General features: G+C 38.4%; 3 protein-coding genes across 5 annotated transcripts; 2 read left to right on the top strand and 1 right to left on the bottom strand.

Moving 5' to 3' along the window:
• Window positions 1–2,089: 2,089 nt before the first annotated feature.
• Window positions 2,090–2,563, top strand: LOC122400528. Its single transcript, XM_043402052.1, has one exon. It carries the CDS (start codon window positions 2,090–2,092, stop codon window positions 2,561–2,563), a length of 474 nt encoding a protein of 157 aa, XP_043257987.1.
• Window positions 2,564–8,237: 5,674 nt separating this feature from the next.
• Window positions 8,238–13,699, bottom strand: LOC122400456 (neprilysin-2-like). 2 transcript variants are annotated; one of them, XM_043401940.1, is made up of 19 exons: window positions 13,605–13,699; window positions 13,339–13,490; window positions 12,845–13,006; window positions 12,607–12,690; window positions 12,294–12,508; window positions 11,753–12,233; window positions 11,439–11,698; window positions 11,076–11,168; window positions 10,874–11,015; window positions 10,686–10,794; window positions 10,396–10,486; window positions 10,146–10,322; window positions 9,969–10,078; window positions 9,839–9,897; window positions 9,730–9,781; window positions 9,582–9,649; window positions 9,378–9,520; window positions 8,984–9,151; window positions 8,238–8,542 (listed from the first exon to the last, which is right to left on the bottom strand). In XM_043401940.1, the coding sequence occupies exons 1-19, from the start codon at window positions 13,625–13,627 to the stop codon at window positions 8,363–8,365; spliced, it is 2,769 nt and encodes a 922-aa protein (XP_043257875.1). In that variant the 5' UTR covers window positions 13,628–13,699; the 3' UTR covers window positions 8,238–8,362. The 2 variants fall into 2 exon arrangements, with proteins under 2 accessions (XP_043257875.1, XP_043257874.1); XM_043401939.1 differs by having other exon boundaries at window positions 11,439–12,233.
• Window positions 13,700–15,293: 1,594 nt separating this feature from the next.
• Window positions 15,294–17,909, top strand: LOC122400476 (pterin-4-alpha-carbinolamine dehydratase). Of its 2 annotated transcripts, XM_043401970.1 has the most exons (4): window positions 15,294–15,481; window positions 16,368–16,503; window positions 17,108–17,227; window positions 17,322–17,909. In XM_043401970.1, exons 2-4 carry the CDS (start codon window positions 16,387–16,389, stop codon window positions 17,502–17,504), a joined length of 420 nt encoding a protein of 139 aa, XP_043257905.1. In that variant the 5' UTR covers window positions 15,294–15,481; window positions 16,368–16,386; the 3' UTR covers window positions 17,505–17,909. The 2 variants fall into 2 exon arrangements, with proteins under 2 accessions (XP_043257905.1, XP_043257904.1); XM_043401969.1 differs by lacking the exon at window positions 15,294–15,481 and having other exon boundaries at window positions 16,208–16,503.
• Window positions 17,910–18,008: the final 99 nt, after the last annotated feature.

Raw genomic sequence — 18,008 nt, 5'->3', positions numbered from 1 at the left:
GTACAACCCTTTGAACGGGGTTGACTCATGCCGTATGCGAGCACCCGGCCCAATTGTCATTACCTTTTATGGTAATGCCCCGCCTTAGTACTGTGGCATTTTTCAACTATATAAGGGCCGCGGTTTCTTATTCGGGGAGCTCAGTTTTCCTAAAAACTCTCGGCACGACGTTATTGTGACACTCAGGGCCATATCGGGCTATAATCACCTTCATGCAACTATCTACTACTATCTACCTTGGCGGGTTATCAGTGAGTGTCCATTAATCAAGTACGAGCTCCCGCGAACGCGCCGCGTAAAAACCGATAACAAATCTTTCGCCTTCGAGGCAATTTAGCAATTGTACAACTTCGTGTAAATCCATAGCTGTACTTGAGCATCGTTAAAAATATATATTCAAGTAGTATTCCTCACGAGTATTATTCACTGAATTCAACCCTGAACCATATTAACCGTAAGGCTAGGGGGTATCTCACGAACCCAGTACACCTTTACCGCTCGAGGTGTACCATCACGACAGAGAGCAAGATCCTAAAAACATCCTAAAAACCTACGTGGCTCCCAGGGTATAAAGACCCTGGTTCGTCCACTCCTACTAGCGGCTCCCAGGGTATAGAACCCCTGGTTCGTCAGTGAAACCTTACATTTCCCCTATAAGTCTAACCCCGTGGCTCCCAGCGTATAGAGCCCCTGGTTCGTCCACGTAACCTCCACCTACGGTTCCCAGGGTATAGAGCCCCTGGTTCGTCCGGACCTCCTTTCTTTTCCTAACCATACCCAAAACCACCGGTCGAGTATTGCCCCTCGACCGTATCCAGGATTTCGCGCTCGCGCTCGTAACAATAAATTGAATTTTATAATATATAATATAATATACTTTAACGTATAATCAGTATATTGATTTTTAGTAAGTTTCTAGCAACCTGAAATTCAACGAAACGAAAAGTTATTTATTTTTAATAATATTGCAATAATTTTACTTTTTCAAATGTCAATAGTAAATTTTTTATTCCAATCCTCAATGGTAAGTTTCTGAACTTTAATATAAATAGTCACTAACACGTTACAAACGTAATCAAATTATATTCGTTCCTCTGTCAAGAATAAGGAGATTATACTATAATTAATCAGACCCAAGAGAGCAGGTCTGTACGAAATAGATTATACTGTTGCGACGGACTGAAGATGCATCGTTGCGGCAACGTGAAGGTTGTTCCGCAACGATGTGAAGCTGCTCCTTCGAACGAGCGGAAGCGAGATCCCGTTCCTTCCGGGTGCCAGAGGAGCCGGCAACGATTTGAAAGTAGAGAACTTCGCCAGACCTCATAGTGAACTGACGTATTAAAATTGTGCTCTGTTTAAATAAAGCTTGTTCTTGTTAGTTAGTTCGTGTTCCTAGTGTTACGATAATTTGTTCCGCGATAATATGAGTTGTGCGCGAAACACCCCGTCCCGGCGCAACAGTGGTGTCAGAAGTGGGATAGTGACTCGTTCTGCTGCCGGGGCGGAGGCTTTGTCGTCGCTGGAGTCGCTTCTGGAGGGGTTGCAGCGGAATATCGCCACGCAGTTCCAGGAGCAACAGTGAATGTTCGTGGAGGAACGCGAGCGAGCTGAGGAGCGGAGTACGATGGAGAGGGCTGCCGCTTCGGCCAGGGATGCCGCGGTCGAGGAGAGGATTGGGGCCGTGGAGGGCCAGTATCAGGTCCTGTCCTCGAATGTCGCGCGTATTCTCGATCGGCTTTCGGGAGCTGCGGTCCGCGAAATGGAGCGCGAGCCTGTATCTTCTATCGGGCTCGCGGGCCTTTCGGTTTCGCAGCCAGTCCCTCAGAGTGTGGAGAGGGTGAATCAGAGTATTTCCGATTTGGGCTAAACTCTGAAGCCCTCCATGTATGATGGGAAGTCTTGTTGGGAGGAGTATGAAATTCAATTTGAGACGGTCGCTGAGGCAAATCGTTGGGATGGACCAAGGAATGCTTTGGCCTTGGTCTCATCGTTGGAGGGGCCGGCTCGAAGCATTTTGACGACTCTCCCCGTTGAGAAACGTTTTAGCTATGACGCGTTGATTTCGGCCTTGGAATTCCGTTTCGAAATGAGAAATTTGGCTAATCTAAACTATGTAATGTTTAAAAATTACAAACAACGGAGAGGGGAGTCCATCTCTGATTTGGCGGCGGAAATTGAGAGGCTGTCGCAGGCCGCGTTTGGGGATTGCCCAATCGAAGTTAGGGACAAGCTCGCGGCCTCTCAGTTCATTGCCGCGCTAGCCAATGAGGAGATGAAGCGGACGTTGCGACTCGGCGGTTTCGTCTCATTACGAGCCGCGGTTGTGAGAGCTCTAGAGATCGAAGCCGTCGAGGCGGTGTTGACGCCATTTATTAGGCCCGAACAGTATCTCAAGCCTTTTCCTTTTTCGGAGGGGGAGTCTCGTAAAAGAAGATTCGGAGAAGGAAGGCCAACGGAAGAGGAGACTGGAAGCGAGAGGCCCATGGAATGTTGGAGCTGCGGGGAAACGGGGCATATGCGGTGGAACTGCCCTAAGAAGAGTCAGAAGAAGTCTGCGTAGAGGGAGAAACTTCGGCTTTGTCTTCTTCCACCCCGTCGTACGGAAAGATGATAGTTAAGCGTCGAAGGAAACGCCGAGGAGATCTAGAAGATGTATGTCGTCATCGTTATGGCTGTCCGCGAAGGAAGGACCTTTTGAAGAAGGGAAGAAGAGCACCTTTTTGAAAGGATAGGGCTCGTAGGAACACCTTTTTGAGAGGACGGCGCTCGAAGGAGCACCCTTTGGAGGGGGAGGGCTCGTGGGAGCATCCTTTGGAAGGATAGGGCTCGCCAGGGCACCTTTTGGAAGGAGAGCGCTCGTCGGAGCACCTTTTGAAGGGATAGGGCTCGTGGGAGCACCTTTTGAAGGGATGGCGCTCGTAGGGGCACCTTCTGAAGGGAAAGTGCTCGATGTTGTGGATCCCCTGCCAAGGTCCTTGCTGAAGGTGACGACAAGAAGGCGACGTGAGGAGTCGGCTGGATGAGTTGGTTTTCCGTATGGTCCGTTCCCCGAAATCCAGTCTAAGGGTCGTATATGTGAATCGACTCGCTCGGTACGATTCACGGGAGGTCTCCTGCAAGAATACTGGGAGATGAGGATCGAGGAGGATGGCCGACATCTTCGCCCAGGAAGAGGACGCTTCGTCCCAGAAGGCTAGGGTGGGGGTTACTTGCTGGCGGCGGACAGCCTCTCTTCTTTGCGTGTCGCAAACGGTCGTGGAAGCGTAATGCCCACCGGGAGGGTTACCCCACAGCCGGGGCTCCATCCGGATGGGGTTCTGGTGGCCGGACTGCAAAGTCCTAGTATGTTCCGGACAACCATTTCATCGAGGAAATTCTCCTTGATGATTGGGGAACATCTCTAGGGGGGCTGTTCCGTTTAGCTGGGGGAACTCACATCCGAGAAGACGTCAAGAAAGAAGCGCGCAAGTCGCAAGTATTCAAGGGGAAGGGCGAGGAGCAGTCGGGATCTCTTTATCCTCGCAGAAGAATTTTGGAAGTTACACCGGCGTCTTGCTCAAGGTTTTTGAGTGGTTTTCCTTGAAACAGAGGACGAATGTCAAGGCGCTAAATGTCTGGTAAAGGCCACTCAGGTAAATGTTCGATCTATTCGTTTATTTACTTTACAGACAGAGGTGTTTTAAACTCGAGGCAGATTTGAAGGTTGGAGGCTCATACTGAAGTTGCCTGTCCGAGCTGAATCTGCCGCGGTCGGGACGTCCGCGTTTTGAAGAGGGGGAGCAGTGTTGCGACGGACTGAAGATGCATCGTTGCGGCAACGTGAAGGCTGTTCCGCAACGATGTGAAGCTGCTCCTTCGAACGAGCGGAAGCGAGAGCCCGTTCCTTCCGGTTGCCAGAGGAACCGGCAACGATTTAAAAGTAGAGAACTTCGCCAGACCTCATAGTGAACTGACGTATTAAAATTGTGCTCTGTTTAAATAAAGCTTGTTCTTGTTAGTTAGTTCGTGTTCCTAGTGTTACGATAATTTGTTCCGCGATAATATGAGTTGTGCGCGAAATACCCCGTCCCGGCGCAACAATACTATAACCAATTAGACACGCTGGCGATCTCCAACCTGCATAACAATATAAGCCAGTGTTGAAAAAAATGTATTTAAATAATTTAATTACATTTTATTTAAATTAATTAATAATTAATAATTAATAATTTAATTACATATAATTATGAGATTGTTATAGAGTTGAGGTGGTGTTTATAGTACTGTCTTTGAAAGTGTCACATAATTATTTCCATAATTTGGAACTCACTGATTTAAGACGGTCGTAACTTTAAAATGAATACATAAAGTACAAAAATCGTATGCTATTTTCTAAAGATATTTTGTAAAAATAACTTTCTTCGTTATTTTCTAAAAGATATAATACTTTTCATAAATTTATTTTATTTCAACAAATTGCATTTGTGTAATGCTAACCAACTGTTATGGTTTTTGTGTTTATTATATTTTTACTTGAGAGAGAAAAGGTATTCTTAATAGTGAACATTTCAGTTTCATTAAAAACTAGTATATGTCTAAAAACATAACTATCTAGAAGCCATCCTCAATACTTGTATTTTTGCTACTTGTTGAAATTTATGTAATACAATACAATTCAAGTAGGTTCTTTTGACCCAAGTATGGTTATAATACAATATTAAAAGTTTAAACATTATCATTTAAAAATTAAAGAAAATTTCATTTAATTATTTCCTATATTTCAAAAATTTAATTTACATGTAGTACATGAGTTATACAACAACATATGCAGTTAAATATTTAAGATAGTGTTTTTGTGTTTAAATCAATCATAGGGTACAGTACAGAATTTTAATTTAACATGATGAGATATGATACAGACACCAAATTAATATATACTTTATTTTTTTATTGATATACAATTACTGCATTTGAGTGGTACAAATTCTATTAAAATTATTTTTATTTCCATATGTTACATTTCTTTATGGGGTTCATGGGACTGCCTTTAGGGCAATTGTAAGCTTTGGCGAAATCCTCAGAATTAGATACAGACCCAATTACTCTTAATGGTCCCAAACTGTGCGAGTCCGTCATTACTCCTCTCTTGGCTTCTTTTAGATCAATATTTTCGCAAAATATCTGAAAGTTTCAAAACATTTATAAAATATTATTGAACACATTTAAGGGGTTCTTTTAGTGTAAAGTGCATTTTTTAGATTTTTGGCGGGAATTTTTGCGAATAAACTATAACACATTTTAAAAATTTGATATTTTAATGATATAGGGAAAATGTAAGGTTTCACGGACGAACTAGGGGCTCTATACCCTGGGAGCCGCTAGTAGGAGTTGACGAACCATGGGCTTTATACCCTGGGAGCCACGTAGGTTTTTAGGATGTTTTTAGGATCTTGCTCTCTGTCGTGATGGTACACCTCGAGCGGTAAAAGTGTACCGGGTTCGTGAGATACCCCGTAGCCTTACGGTTAATATGGTTCAGGGTTGAATTCAGTGAATAATACTCGTGAGGAATACTACTTGAATATATATTTTTAACGATGCTCAAGTACAGCTATGGATTTACACGAAGTTGTACAATTGCTAAATTGCCTCGAAGGCGATAGATTTGTTATCGGCTTTTAAGCAGCGCGTTCGCGGGAGCTCGTACTCGATTAATGGACACTCACTGATAACCCGCCAAGGTAGATAGTAGTAGATAGTTGCATGAAGGGGATTATAGCCCGATATGGCCCTGAGTGTCACAATAACGTCGTGCCGAGAGTTTTTAGGAAAACTGAGTTCCCCGAGTAAGAAACCGCGGCCCTTATATAGTTGAAAAATGCTCAGCACTAAGGCGGGGTATTACCATAAAAGGTAATGAAAATTGGGCCGGGTGCTCGCATACGGCATGAGTCAACCCCGTTCAAAGGGTTGTACGCTAGATGCTCGAGCCAACGCCCAAGTCACCAAACGTTTCAGCCCCATGCATGAATGATATGTAACAGTACTGTCTTTGAAAGTGTCACATAATTATTTCCATAAATTGGAACTCACTGATTTAAGACGGTCGTAACTTTGAAATGAATACATAAAGTACAAAAATCGTATGCTATTTTCTAAAGATATTTTGTAAAAATAACTTTCTTCGTTATTTTCTAAAAGATATAATACTTTTCATAAATTTATTTAGATAGATTTATTTCCTGATTCCCCTTAGGGTTACACCTCCTCCCCACCTTACATTTACATCTCTCCCTTAGCCTACCTTATCCTACTTATCCTACTTATTCTACTCTTACTCTACTCTTACACTGCCCTTACATCCTCCCTCCGCCGTCTTTCCCCTCTCTCTCATTTTATTTCGCCGCCCGCTCTTAGCCTAATCTTACGCTACTCGCTCTCTCTCTCTCTCTCTCTCATTTCATTTCGCCGCACGCTCTTAGCCTAACCTTACGCTACTCGCTCTCTCTCTCTCTCCCTCCTCCCTTCTCTCCTACTCCTCTACCCCCGCTCGCCCTCCCCGCCCTCGACTTCCATTTCCGCCCTTACATACCATTCCTTCATTCACTCCTTCCTTCATTCCCCCCTTCACCCCTCTCCGCCTCTTTCTCTCTCCTCCTGCCCTCCAGCCTCTTTATCCACCCCTCCCCTCCCCCTCCCTCGTCTAAAATCTCCCTTATCTTCTCCTCGATCCCCTTCCCCTCTGCCTCATCCCCCGTACATCTCTCCAAAACGTGCTCCCATGTCTCCTCCTCCCCTCCACATACCCTACATCTCCACTCTTCCTCATCCCCCCAGTATCTCCCCCCCCCTCATCTCGTTCCCCATCCTATACCTAGCTAACCTCCCATACCTCACCACTCCCCACCCTGCCCTCAGGTACCCCGGTAACTCCCGCACCTCCAACTCCCTATACCACCTATTGTACCTCGACTGCACCACCTTTCCCCATCTCTCCTCTTCCTGCCTCCTCCCATCTTCCTCCTCCCATCCCTCCCAGCCCCCTCGCCCACTTGCCCCTCCCCCTCCACCCCTCAATCCTCCCAACCCTCTACACCCCAACCTGTCTCTCTCCCATGCCGACAATTCCTCTCCCCCTTCCCTTTCCCTTTCCCTTATCTCTTCCAGGCACCACCTAGCCAACTCCCCTCCCTCTCCCCTACTCAGTTTCTCCTCATATCTCCCTGCCCTTCCCCCCGCCCACGTCCTCAACTTTTTCCTCTTCGTTTCTTCCCTTACCATATACCCTGGCGTCCTCCAGTCCACCCCCAATGACCACCTTATAAACCTCTCCTGCATCCTCTCCATCTCTTCCCTCTCTCTCCACCCCCAAATCTCTGCCCCATATCCCGCCGCCGTCCAGACCAACGCGTCGAACAGCTACATCCTCCTTCCCCAGTCCCTCTCAAACTTCCTTTTCCCGATTCCCCATGCCTGCCTCATTACCACCCCCGCCTTTCTCACCCTATCCCTAACCTGCGCCTCCTGACCCCCGTTCCTCTTGAACACGTACCCCAGGTACTTAAACTCCTTCACCTCCTCTATCCTTTTCCCCTTCCACCTCCACTCCACCTTCCTTTCCCTTCCCCCTCCCTTCCTAAACCTTACCACCTTCGTCTTCTCCACATTCACCTCCAACCTCTTCCTATCCAGATACCCTTCGAGCCGCCTAATCATACTCCCCATCTCTTCCTCGTCCTTCGCCACCATCACCAGGTCATCCGCATACGCCAACGTACAAACTCTCCTCCCCCCTACCTCCACCCCTCCCCATCTTCCTTTCCTCATCTCCTCCTCCACTTCATAAATTTATTTTATTTCAACAAATTGCATTTGCTAACCAACTGTTATGGTTTTTGTGTTTATTATATTTCTACTTGAGAGAGAAAAGGTATTCTTAATAGTGAACATTTTAGTTTCATTAAAAACTAGTATATAAAAAAGTAAATATCTAGAAGCCATCCTCAATACTTGTATTTTTGCTACTTGTTGAAATTTATGTAATACAATACAATTCAAGTAGGTTCTTTTGACCCAAGTATGGTTATAATACAATATTAAAAGTTTAAACATTATCATTTAAAAATTAAAGAAAATTTCATTTAATTATTTCCTATATTTCAAAAATTTAATTTACATGTAGTACATGAGTTATACAACAATATATGCCGTTAAATATTTAAGATAGTGATTTTGTGTTTAAATCAATCATAGGGTACAGTACAGAATTTTAATTTAACATGATGAGATATGATACAGACACCAAATTAATATATATTTTATTTTTTTATTGATATACAATTACTGCATTTGAGTGGTACAAATTGTATTAAAATTATTTCTATTTCCATATGTTACATTTCTTTATGGGGTTCATGGGACTGCCTTTAGGGCAATTGTAAGCTTTGGAGAAATCCTCAGAATTAGATACAGACCCAATTACTCTTAATGGTCCCAAACTGTGCCGGTCCTTCATTAATTGTTCCTTGACTTTTTCTAGATCAATATCTTCGCACCATATCTGAAAGTTTCAAAACATTTATAAAATATCATTGAACACATTTAAGGGGTTCTTTTAGTGTAAAGTGCATTTTTTAGATTTTTGGCGGGAATTTTTGCGAATAAACTATAACACATTTTAAAAATGTTTGCGTGAAAAAATTGGATATTTTGCCAATAAATTGCCCAAGCTATATTCTTTAAAAAAATGCAACAGAAAAATTGATTTTTTCAAAGGTTCACGCTGGAAGACCCCCTTAATTGACGTTTTCAATGAAAATTAAAATAATTTTTTTACAGAACTTGGAAAACTTAGATTTTCATTGTGTCTGTGCAGATTTTCAATTTTTTCGACAAGTGTTTTATTGAAAATATATCTCTTTCAGGAAGGATAAGGAATAAAATATCTATTATATTCATGTTTTTAATGAAGTTAAATTAGCGAAAAAGAGAATTAACTTACGTTGGCGAACGATAAAAAGAAAACTTGTTCATTGGTAAAATTCTGTAATCCTGGCAACATGGGATCCGGGCTCGCACATTTTCTTTGCCTTCGTTGGTAAGCTTTAAAAGCAGCTTGCAGGCCCATCGAATCCGCAATATTTTCTTCTTGAGTTCTATTGCCATAAGTCTGACGCCAAAGGAATATTAAAAAAGACATTATTTCGAGAATACATAACTCAATACAAGCGTGAAAGAAGAAAAGTTGTGTTAACATTCGATGCAAAAACCTAATCTAATGTAAACGATTTAAAAAAAGTAAAGAAAGGATGTCATGTTATAAGTAACTTTGTTGAATCAAAGGATTTGCACTATGGAAATTTCGTGTACAATAATATAAAATGCATAATAACAACCATTGAAGGAATATTTGCTGTTCTATTTTCCTCCATACTGTATTTAGTATATTGAGCTACAAAACACTCTGCTCGTTTTTCATATTCCTCTTGCATTGGATCTGGTAATCTCATAAAATTACCTTCTTTGTCAAACACGATACCTGCAATCATTGCTTAATTGTTAATATTGGAACAATTATAAGATATTTTAAAATAACTAACCCCCACTATCGAATCCGTGATTCACTTCGTGGGCCATGACGTATCCTATAAAACCAAAGTTGCTATACCTATGCAATAAATACATAGTAATAATTACTAATATTGGATACCATGGAGTAATTTATTTGTAAAGTTAATTCCTATTTACCATGGATGGTGGAATTCAAACAATGGGTTTTGCAAATCTGCCGCTGTTATTTCTGAAACGACAACGTGTCTTGAACAATGCTAAGAAAATAATTGATATCAGAACTTACCAATGGTATTCATGAAGGGTACAAAGAAGGCATTCACGACCAAGGGATTCAACAATGAGCTGCGAATAAATTTCTTCTTTTAATTGCTGTAAACATTACACGACATATAATAAATTGTTAAAAAGCATACAACTCTGATAGAGTAAACTCTTCCATGGAGTAGTATAGTTTTAGTTTCTGTTGCTTGGTATATCTCTTAACGCTTAAAAAGTTTTCGAAACGCGACGGAGTAATGCTGAGCTGAAAAGATGATTTAAGATTAGCAGACAATTATAAATTGGATGCGTACTGGTTTGAAGTAACTCACTCCTCGGAAATAAGTTTCCATGACGGTACTGTTTCGATACTGCTTCGGATAACCGATCATTTTCTTCATGAACATCAATTTGTCTAAAACAAAATGTCTGGCGTCATTGTTCATCCAAGTTGCTTCTTCGATCTGATACTCGACTTCCTTTTCGATATCATCGATCATGTCCAACGCCTTAAATAAATAGTTAAGGAAAGACTATATAAATTCTACCAGAAATAACATTTTTCAAGCACACAATCTTTACCGTTTTCCTAATTTCATCAGGAAAATGGCGTTTTATATACTCGTATCCCAAATAGTATTTCGCATCTATCTCTTCGATACACTCAGTTGATCTGTAAAAGTGCAATTTTTATTTATAAATACACGGGTTACTCTAACAGAACACTTAATTATCTATTTTATCATAAAAATGGTTAAGAATTAATCCCATTTTCTTGCAACCATCGAGATTCTACTAACGTTTACTTAATAATACAATTTTGTTGCGCTGCTTCAGCTTAAAAATATTTGGAAATATCTTGCAAATATTACCTCGTGTTGGGATCTTTTTCCTTCTGTGACCAATTATTATACAGATCCTTCATTTCCTTCGTAGTAACTTGTATTACTCTGCTCAGAAAGTTCCAATGTATATAATTCACTGTATCAAATTATTTACAGATTCTTTCATCACTCGTTCGTCAATTGTTTACTATTATATAGACACATATGCTTCGTACCGATTGTTCTGCTAGGTGTTCTGTCCAATAGCTTCCGAAAACCCTTGATATAACCGTTAGATGGAATCAATATTTTCACATTGTCATCAATTTCCATTCCTCCTGTGGCGAACAAATCTTGTACTTTCTTGATCCAATCGATCTAAAAAAAAGAAATTGTTTAGAAACATTCAAACAGCTTTCTAAACAGAATAAAATTTACTTTGCCGTTGCTCGTAGTAGGTTTTAAATCGTCGTATAGCTTTTGTAACGACCGAAGTGTGGAGTTCTGTCCTTGGTCGTCCTTGTATATTAGCTGTAAAAATAACCATTACTATATTATAATTAGTCTGCGGATGTTTACGCATTTATGGAAAATTTTAATTCTCATAAAACTGCAGAATACACTTAATACGCAAAAATCCAAGAAATACTTAAGGTGTGATACGAATTATTATATTTAGGGGTTGAGACAACTCTCTAGAAAGCCCCCATTTCATTAATTCTATTAATAAAAATATCAATTTGCATAAAGATCCGCAATAATGAAATATATATTTTCTGAAACCCAAAACATGTCTAATACCTTTATGAGGCTTATCTGAAAGTTAATCAAGTCGCCAATATCTTCCTCGAGCTTCTCTTTCGGTATCGAGACTCCTGTGGCTTCAGTAAGCGCCAAGCTAACATTTAATATGTATTCTGCGTATTCTTTCTTCAATCGTTCTCGTTCCTGTTTCTCTTTTCTTTTTCTTTCATAATATTCATCATCATAGTAACCGCCACTACCACTACCATTTTCTTCGTCCTCTTCGTCATCATCATTGTAATCGCCACTACCACTACCATTTTCTTTGTACTGTTCATCATCATCATCATTGTAACCGCCACTACCACTACCATTTTCTTCGTCCTCTTCATTGTCTTCTTCGTTCTCTTCATCATCGTCGTTACTCGCGTTATACGTCACATCGTCAAAATACATGTCATCATTTGCAACTTCGTGTCTCCGTTTACTTCTCACGATACTCTTCCTCAGAGACTTGTCGACAGCCAAAGACCTTTGCATACGTTTCGGCGATCTTTCTCTCGACTTCGCCTTGCTTTGACGAACACTGTGAGCAGTTCTTCTCACGGTACTCTTCCTCGCTTTCGTCTTGCCTCGATGAACACTGGTCCTTTTGTTTGCTCTTCTCTGCAGTTGTTTCTGATATTTATCATCCTCGTCCTCGACTTCGATCTCTTCGCTGTTAGGTTCTTCCTCGCTGCCTCGTTCCTGACTGCCTTCTCCACTTTCGTTGTTTTCGTCGCTGTCGTCCATGTCGTCTTCATCGTAACCCACGAGTCTGTACGCTCTCATCGGATAGTGCGGGTTATTCACCTGGAGTATCGTATAATATTACAATTATTGTTTAAATTAATGGAAACAATACGAACTTACACGCAAGTATGTGCCCTTCATGTTTTCCCAATCAAGCAGGTCGACGCTGAGGTCATGCAAACTGTTTAATCCTATTAAACGCGCATAATAATCGTCCACTTGTTGCCATTTATATATCTGCTCGTCCCATTCATCTTCTTCCATTATCAATGGCCAACCACCTGCTCTCGCCAAGGTGAACACGATTCCTTGAAGTCCATTCTTGTCTAATTCATCTGTAAATCGTTTGAGAAATTTATATCTCGTAGATCAGGATTTCCCAAATTGCACTAATCTTCCAATCAACTTTCGTAGATAAACTTTAAAATACTACCTGCATTCATGCAAGCCTTGTATGCTCGTTTGGTAAGTCTCAGGCCTAAGAAATCATCAGGGCTTGGATCTTGTTCTATTATGTCTGTGAATACGATGCAGAATTTTAAGAAACAAACAGAAACGATAAAATTTATTTGCAAGGTATTTTATTTATAAAGAAAGAGACGTTTCGAACGATAAGACTCATTTGGACGTACTATTGTGTACCCTAAACGGAATGCCGAATTCAAACAAACCTAAAAGGCGTTTGTCAACGATGCTTTGAGTTTTCTTCATCAAGTTCCAAATTTTCTCATTTTTAGGAAGTGGATTGTGTACTTTCCAATTTCCACACGCGTACTCGTAAAAGTTTTCGCACGGGTCCACAGATTCGTCCATGCCTTCCATTAATATTTTAGCTATTAAACCAAAAGCAGCGATATAATAATTAAATTTCACAGACATCGACTACATATTTTTCTTTTTACTTAAATAATGTAGGGGGCCGATTTTTTTATGAAATATTTTTAATTTAATTTTAATAAAAGAAATCTATAAATCTAATTTAAAAAAGTAAAGTCAATATTTTCATTGGCTTTTGAGAAAATAGCTTGTAACAATACATCTAATATTTTAAACGCAGTAATATTGTAATTATATTTATATTATTTTATTTTCGTGTTAAATTATAAAAAGGGTCTAAAAATGTTTCAAATATCAAAGTAAAAATGTGAAAAAGAAGTTCACCTACCGAGTTCTTGGCATTGTTTACTATCGCAAAGCGAGCGGTTTTCTTTTGATTGTTCGGTGTCTGGTTCATCGTTAACACCAAATAACCGGTTTAAATGATGTGGGTAGTTCAAGAATGTGGAAGCAGTACCGGTAATAGCGCCAATGAACGCTCTATGAAAATCAATATCCGATTCAGTCGGTAAACAATTATATTGAACTAGTATCGAATATTAATTGAAGATTATTTCAAAGATTTCTTTTCTGATTTGTGTGATATTTACTTACAAAATCCGTACGACTTGTACCATTTTAATAACGTAAAAGATAAGACACTGCTAAATGTAAACTTGAACTATAACGTGACACTCGATCATCCAGATTGTAAAATGTCCAACTCGATGCAGTTGGTGATGATTTTATATGTACATAAACGGAAAGACCTTGAAATTCTTGAGGATATGTGCTGATAATATATACTTTATATCAATATAACGATGATACTGCACATTATAGTGTATAACTCCATTGATACACTGTACATCGTTATATGCACATATTTTCAGCAATTTCGAGGTCCTTCCGCTCAATGTATAATTGATAATGCAACTTAGAAAGTCATTCATTTTTTACTTCGACGTTTTATTTGTGAATGTTATTCACAATAATGGAATATAATTTCTACAGTGTGGTATATAAATTAAATGTTGCTTTTATTAAAAACAAATCATATCATATCAATTTTCAATCGAAGCTTCTCTTTCATATGATTTAGTTTTATTTCATTTCTATTGTATGTGTAAAAAATACTCGTCTTAATAATTTTTATTTAAAAATTAATATTTGCAAAACAAATGGATACTGAATAGTACATATCATTAAACATGACTTATGTCATTGAGGAAGTGAAGTACTTATCACATCTGCTTCCACGAACGAATCAATGTTTATTATACATCTCGTTTGTTACAACATCGTTGGTTAACACGGTGAACTGATACATAATCAAAAGAGGGAAATAATAAACTATAATTATTTCTAGTAAGTTATCTTACTTATTTGTCAAATATTATTCGCTTATATTTTAAACACCTATTATTCTGTAGTGGAAATTTTCAAAATCAGACAAGTTGTAAAATTTTCAAATTTCGAATAATATTTAAAAAGCTGTTCTATATGTATATCTAATAAATAATAATTATTTGGAAAAACATAAAGACATTTTAAAATTTTATTTGTTCGTTGCGTGTGTATTATTGATTACATTATTATATCGATTTCTCTCGACTCGAACACCATCTGGATACATCATATATATCCTGGGTCGAAGAAACGGTAGCAATACGTCGTTAGATGCGCTAACATTCTATCGAAAGGGCTGCGCAATCTTATTTTTCATCACGGCCAGAATAACCCGAGCAGACTGGCTCGAAGATGCAATCCGATCTGAAAATATATTGCACAAATATACGATGTTAACAACGTTGCCGCGCATACAACGATGGTATGTGTTGGCGACTGGATATCCGTGACAGGAGAGAGTAAATCCAAGCAGTAGCTGGTAGTTACTCGATCGCAGATCGTTTCGGTGCTGGCACGAATAAGTGAGATGAAAATTCATCGATCGGAGACCAGACCTACGAGTAATAATCGCAGAACTATGCAGGAATTGGATATTTGGCTTTGCCTGGCAGCCATCGCCATTATTTCGAAAAAGGATAACGATGTCCTTACCGATGGAGAACTCTAACCCTGTCTCGGTCCACGGGAATTACCTTGATTTATTATCTACAGTCAATACTGTTGAATAACCAGATATCTCGTTCCTCAAACCGATTATGTTAAGCAACAACCCATAATTGTACGATTTAAAGTTGTAATAGTTAACGTCCAAAATTAATTGCAACTGATTTATTATATTGTGCTAGTCACTTTTTAAATTGCATTCGATTTGTTTCTGCGCATCACCTTGCTTCGTCACGAATAGCAATTTGCATGTAGTTTTAAATAGATTATCGCATTCAACGAAACATTCCCTCTTCAACGATTGTGAATCTAAAAGTGAGGCAACGCAACGAGCAAGAGTGAGTAAAAGGCATCGTAATCGCAATCGTCATCCTAGAATTGAAGCACGTGTGAGAATGAAAGTCCTTGTGGGAAACGGTGTACGTAAAGAGAGCAATGAAGAGGCATTATTAAAAGTCGATTCGAGTATCTCGTAATTTAAATTCCTCAAGACAAACGCACCAGGATCAAAGTATGCAATTAAACCGCAGAAAATATAAATGGATACGCAGATAATTTATCGTTGATACTTCAATTGGTATCAGATTACTTATAATTGTGTTAAATTTACATTTAATTAATAAACAAAAGCTTAGTTTAATTATTAGCCATTTCAAATACCATACTTTATATAAATATTTATTATTTATATAAAAATATGTACACGTACAATATAATTATTAAATAATCATTTAATCGGGGAGAAACTTAATATAATAGTTTGAATTTTAATTAAAGAAATGTTCAGAGAACGAAACAGGTAGTGAACTGATTTTAAATAAACCGCCATCGTTCTTAGTTTACAAACTCGTCTCGTGTACTAAGGTTAACTTTTTCGTCGACTTATACAGAGTAACTGGAATCATATTAATGTACTGCGTTTAATCGTAAAAATAATGAATCAATCGAAAATTTATAAAATTATCATTAAAAGTGTGTTCATGATTTTCTAAAAGTTAAATCAGTGATTAAAATTCACCGGTGAGGTTATAGCTCTGATGCATTGACACATTTTCGTAATAATTCTGAATAATACATAGTTATTATCATTTATCGGTTTATACACCGATAAATATCATTGTGAAATGTAAATTATTCTTAAATTATACTGATATTATATACAAATATCAAATTATATGATGAATGTATATTTAAAGTTTGTATCAAATAATTTACGATAGAATAGCTTTTAACTGTAACTATTAATTACATAATAGTCAGATATTCATTTATTTCGTGACAACAAAGTTTTTTAACGCAATCGAGGAAAAAGAAAGCAAAATCCATGTCGACTTTAACGCGCATGCGGTATACCAGTGGTGGGGGGATCCTTTACGAGAAAATATTCCATATTTTCAACCGAAGAGGAATATCTGCTCCTGCTTTGAAAAAAGTGAAAATGGTAAGTTTTTTATAGTAAAATTAGAAAATAAATGTGTTAAAAATATTTTCTATTGCATGAAAGATAGAATATTTAACTTCCAACGAATATAAATATGAAATGGAAATATTTGGATTATTTTGTAGACGTTACATTCCTTTTTTTTTGTCTTCGATTTATCGTTATCCCTACAACTGATATCTTACGAACGTTAACATTTTTTCATTTTTTAAAATAAAACAATAATGTATGAACGAAGATTGTACATAAAAGTGCTTTGTGTTCTAAAAGTGTAACAAGTGGTTGAGACGTAATCGTTCTTGTTGCGCGGATTATACTTTTACAATTACGACGAAGAACTCGAAGTTACGCAAAAAACTGCTATAGATTTAATCTATCTAGAGTGTTTGCGTATCGGAACAATTATTTTTTGACGAATACAGAAAATTTGTTCGTGTCATATGTTACGAGTTAAAGAGCGATCGATGTTTTTCCTGATCGAACAAAGTTATTTTTTACTCAAATTTATTTAAATAATTACCAATCAAATGTACTCTATGAAATAATATTCAACTTTTACTAAGGATTAAATATAAGATTTTATGGGAATATGTCATTTTTTAAGGCAAAATTAACTGAAGAAGAAAGAGAAAAAAATTTGAAACCATTATTGGCAAGTGGTTGGTCAGTTCAGTCAAATAGGGATGCCATTTATAAAGAATTTTTGTTCAAAAACTTTAACCAGGTAAGTACAAGTTTAATGATGCTACTTGTTATTGCTTACATCTGTTTGTGTCATAAAATGTATTTCTTACTTCCTTACTTACTTAAATTTGTAGGCCTTTGGTTTCATGACAAGAGTGGCATTGCAGGCAGAAAAAATGGATCATCATCCTGAATGGTTTAATGTTTACAATAAAGTAAACATTACCCTTTCTTCTCACGATGTAAATGGTTTATCAAAAAGGGATATTAAGCTTGCTACCTTTATAGACAAGGCTACTACAATGGATGAAAATTAAAACTTGAATTATGTAATACGTCAAGTCTGTAAAACTTCAATCAAATTTTGTGCATCAGTATCCTGTCTGTTGAATTTTTTACAGTTTATAGTACACTGTGAAAGTTGTCTTAACAATGTGTTATATTATAAACACAATATGAACAATATATTTAGTAAGGGTGTGCGAGAACCCGAAATATCAGGATCGGGACGAGTACCCGAAAGTTTCGAGATACTCGACATAATCGAGATTCCCGAAAATTCCGAGAACTCGATGAACAGCGTACACAATGCCCAAGCATGCAGTCATACGTTTGTTTACATCAGGTTACATGATTCTTAAAATCCGTGTTTCCAATAACTTCACGACAATTGGCAGAAGAAAATGAAAGAATGTTGTCCATCACTAATTCTTTTCAAGAGTCTCAACAATTTTCGGGAGTCTCGACCTCATTCCGATTCGTCCTGACCATCGGGTTCTCGCACACCCCTAATATTTAGGTTTACTTTGTTTTACAATTTT

Source organism: Colletes gigas, unplaced genomic scaffold (assembly GCF_013123115.1).
Source record: "Colletes gigas isolate AHSC1104 unplaced genomic scaffold, ASM1312311v1 Colletes_gigas_Sc00018, whole genome shotgun sequence".
Taxonomy (NCBI): Eukaryota; Metazoa; Arthropoda; class Insecta; order Hymenoptera; family Colletidae; genus Colletes; species Colletes gigas.
This window is presented reverse-complemented; position numbering and strand designations above follow the sequence as displayed.

Coding starts and splice junctions, on each gene's coding strand:
- LOC122400528 (XM_043402052.1), top strand. CDS start 2,090: ATGAGAAATTTGGCTAATCTAAACTATGTAATGTTTAAAAATTACAAA.
- LOC122400456 (XM_043401939.1), bottom strand. CDS start 13,627: ATGGTACAAGTCGTACGGATTTT. Junction 10,487..10,685: donor GAAAAAGATCCCAACACGAG/GTAATATTTGCA, acceptor GCACTTTTACAG/ATCAACTGAGTGTATCGAAG. Junction 9,650..9,729: donor TTTGAATTCCACCATCCATG/GTAAATAGGAAT, acceptor TTTATTGCATAG/GTATAGCAACTTTGGTTTTA.
- LOC122400476 (XM_043401970.1), top strand. CDS start 16,387: ATGTCGACTTTAACGCGCATGCGGTATACCAGTGGTGGGGGGATCCTT. Junction 16,504..17,107: donor CTTTGAAAAAAGTGAAAATG/GTAAGTTTTTTA, acceptor TCATTTTTTAAG/GCAAAATTAACTGAAGAAGA. Junction 17,228..17,321: donor TGTTCAAAAACTTTAACCAG/GTAAGTACAAGT, acceptor TTAAATTTGTAG/GCCTTTGGTTTCATGACAAG.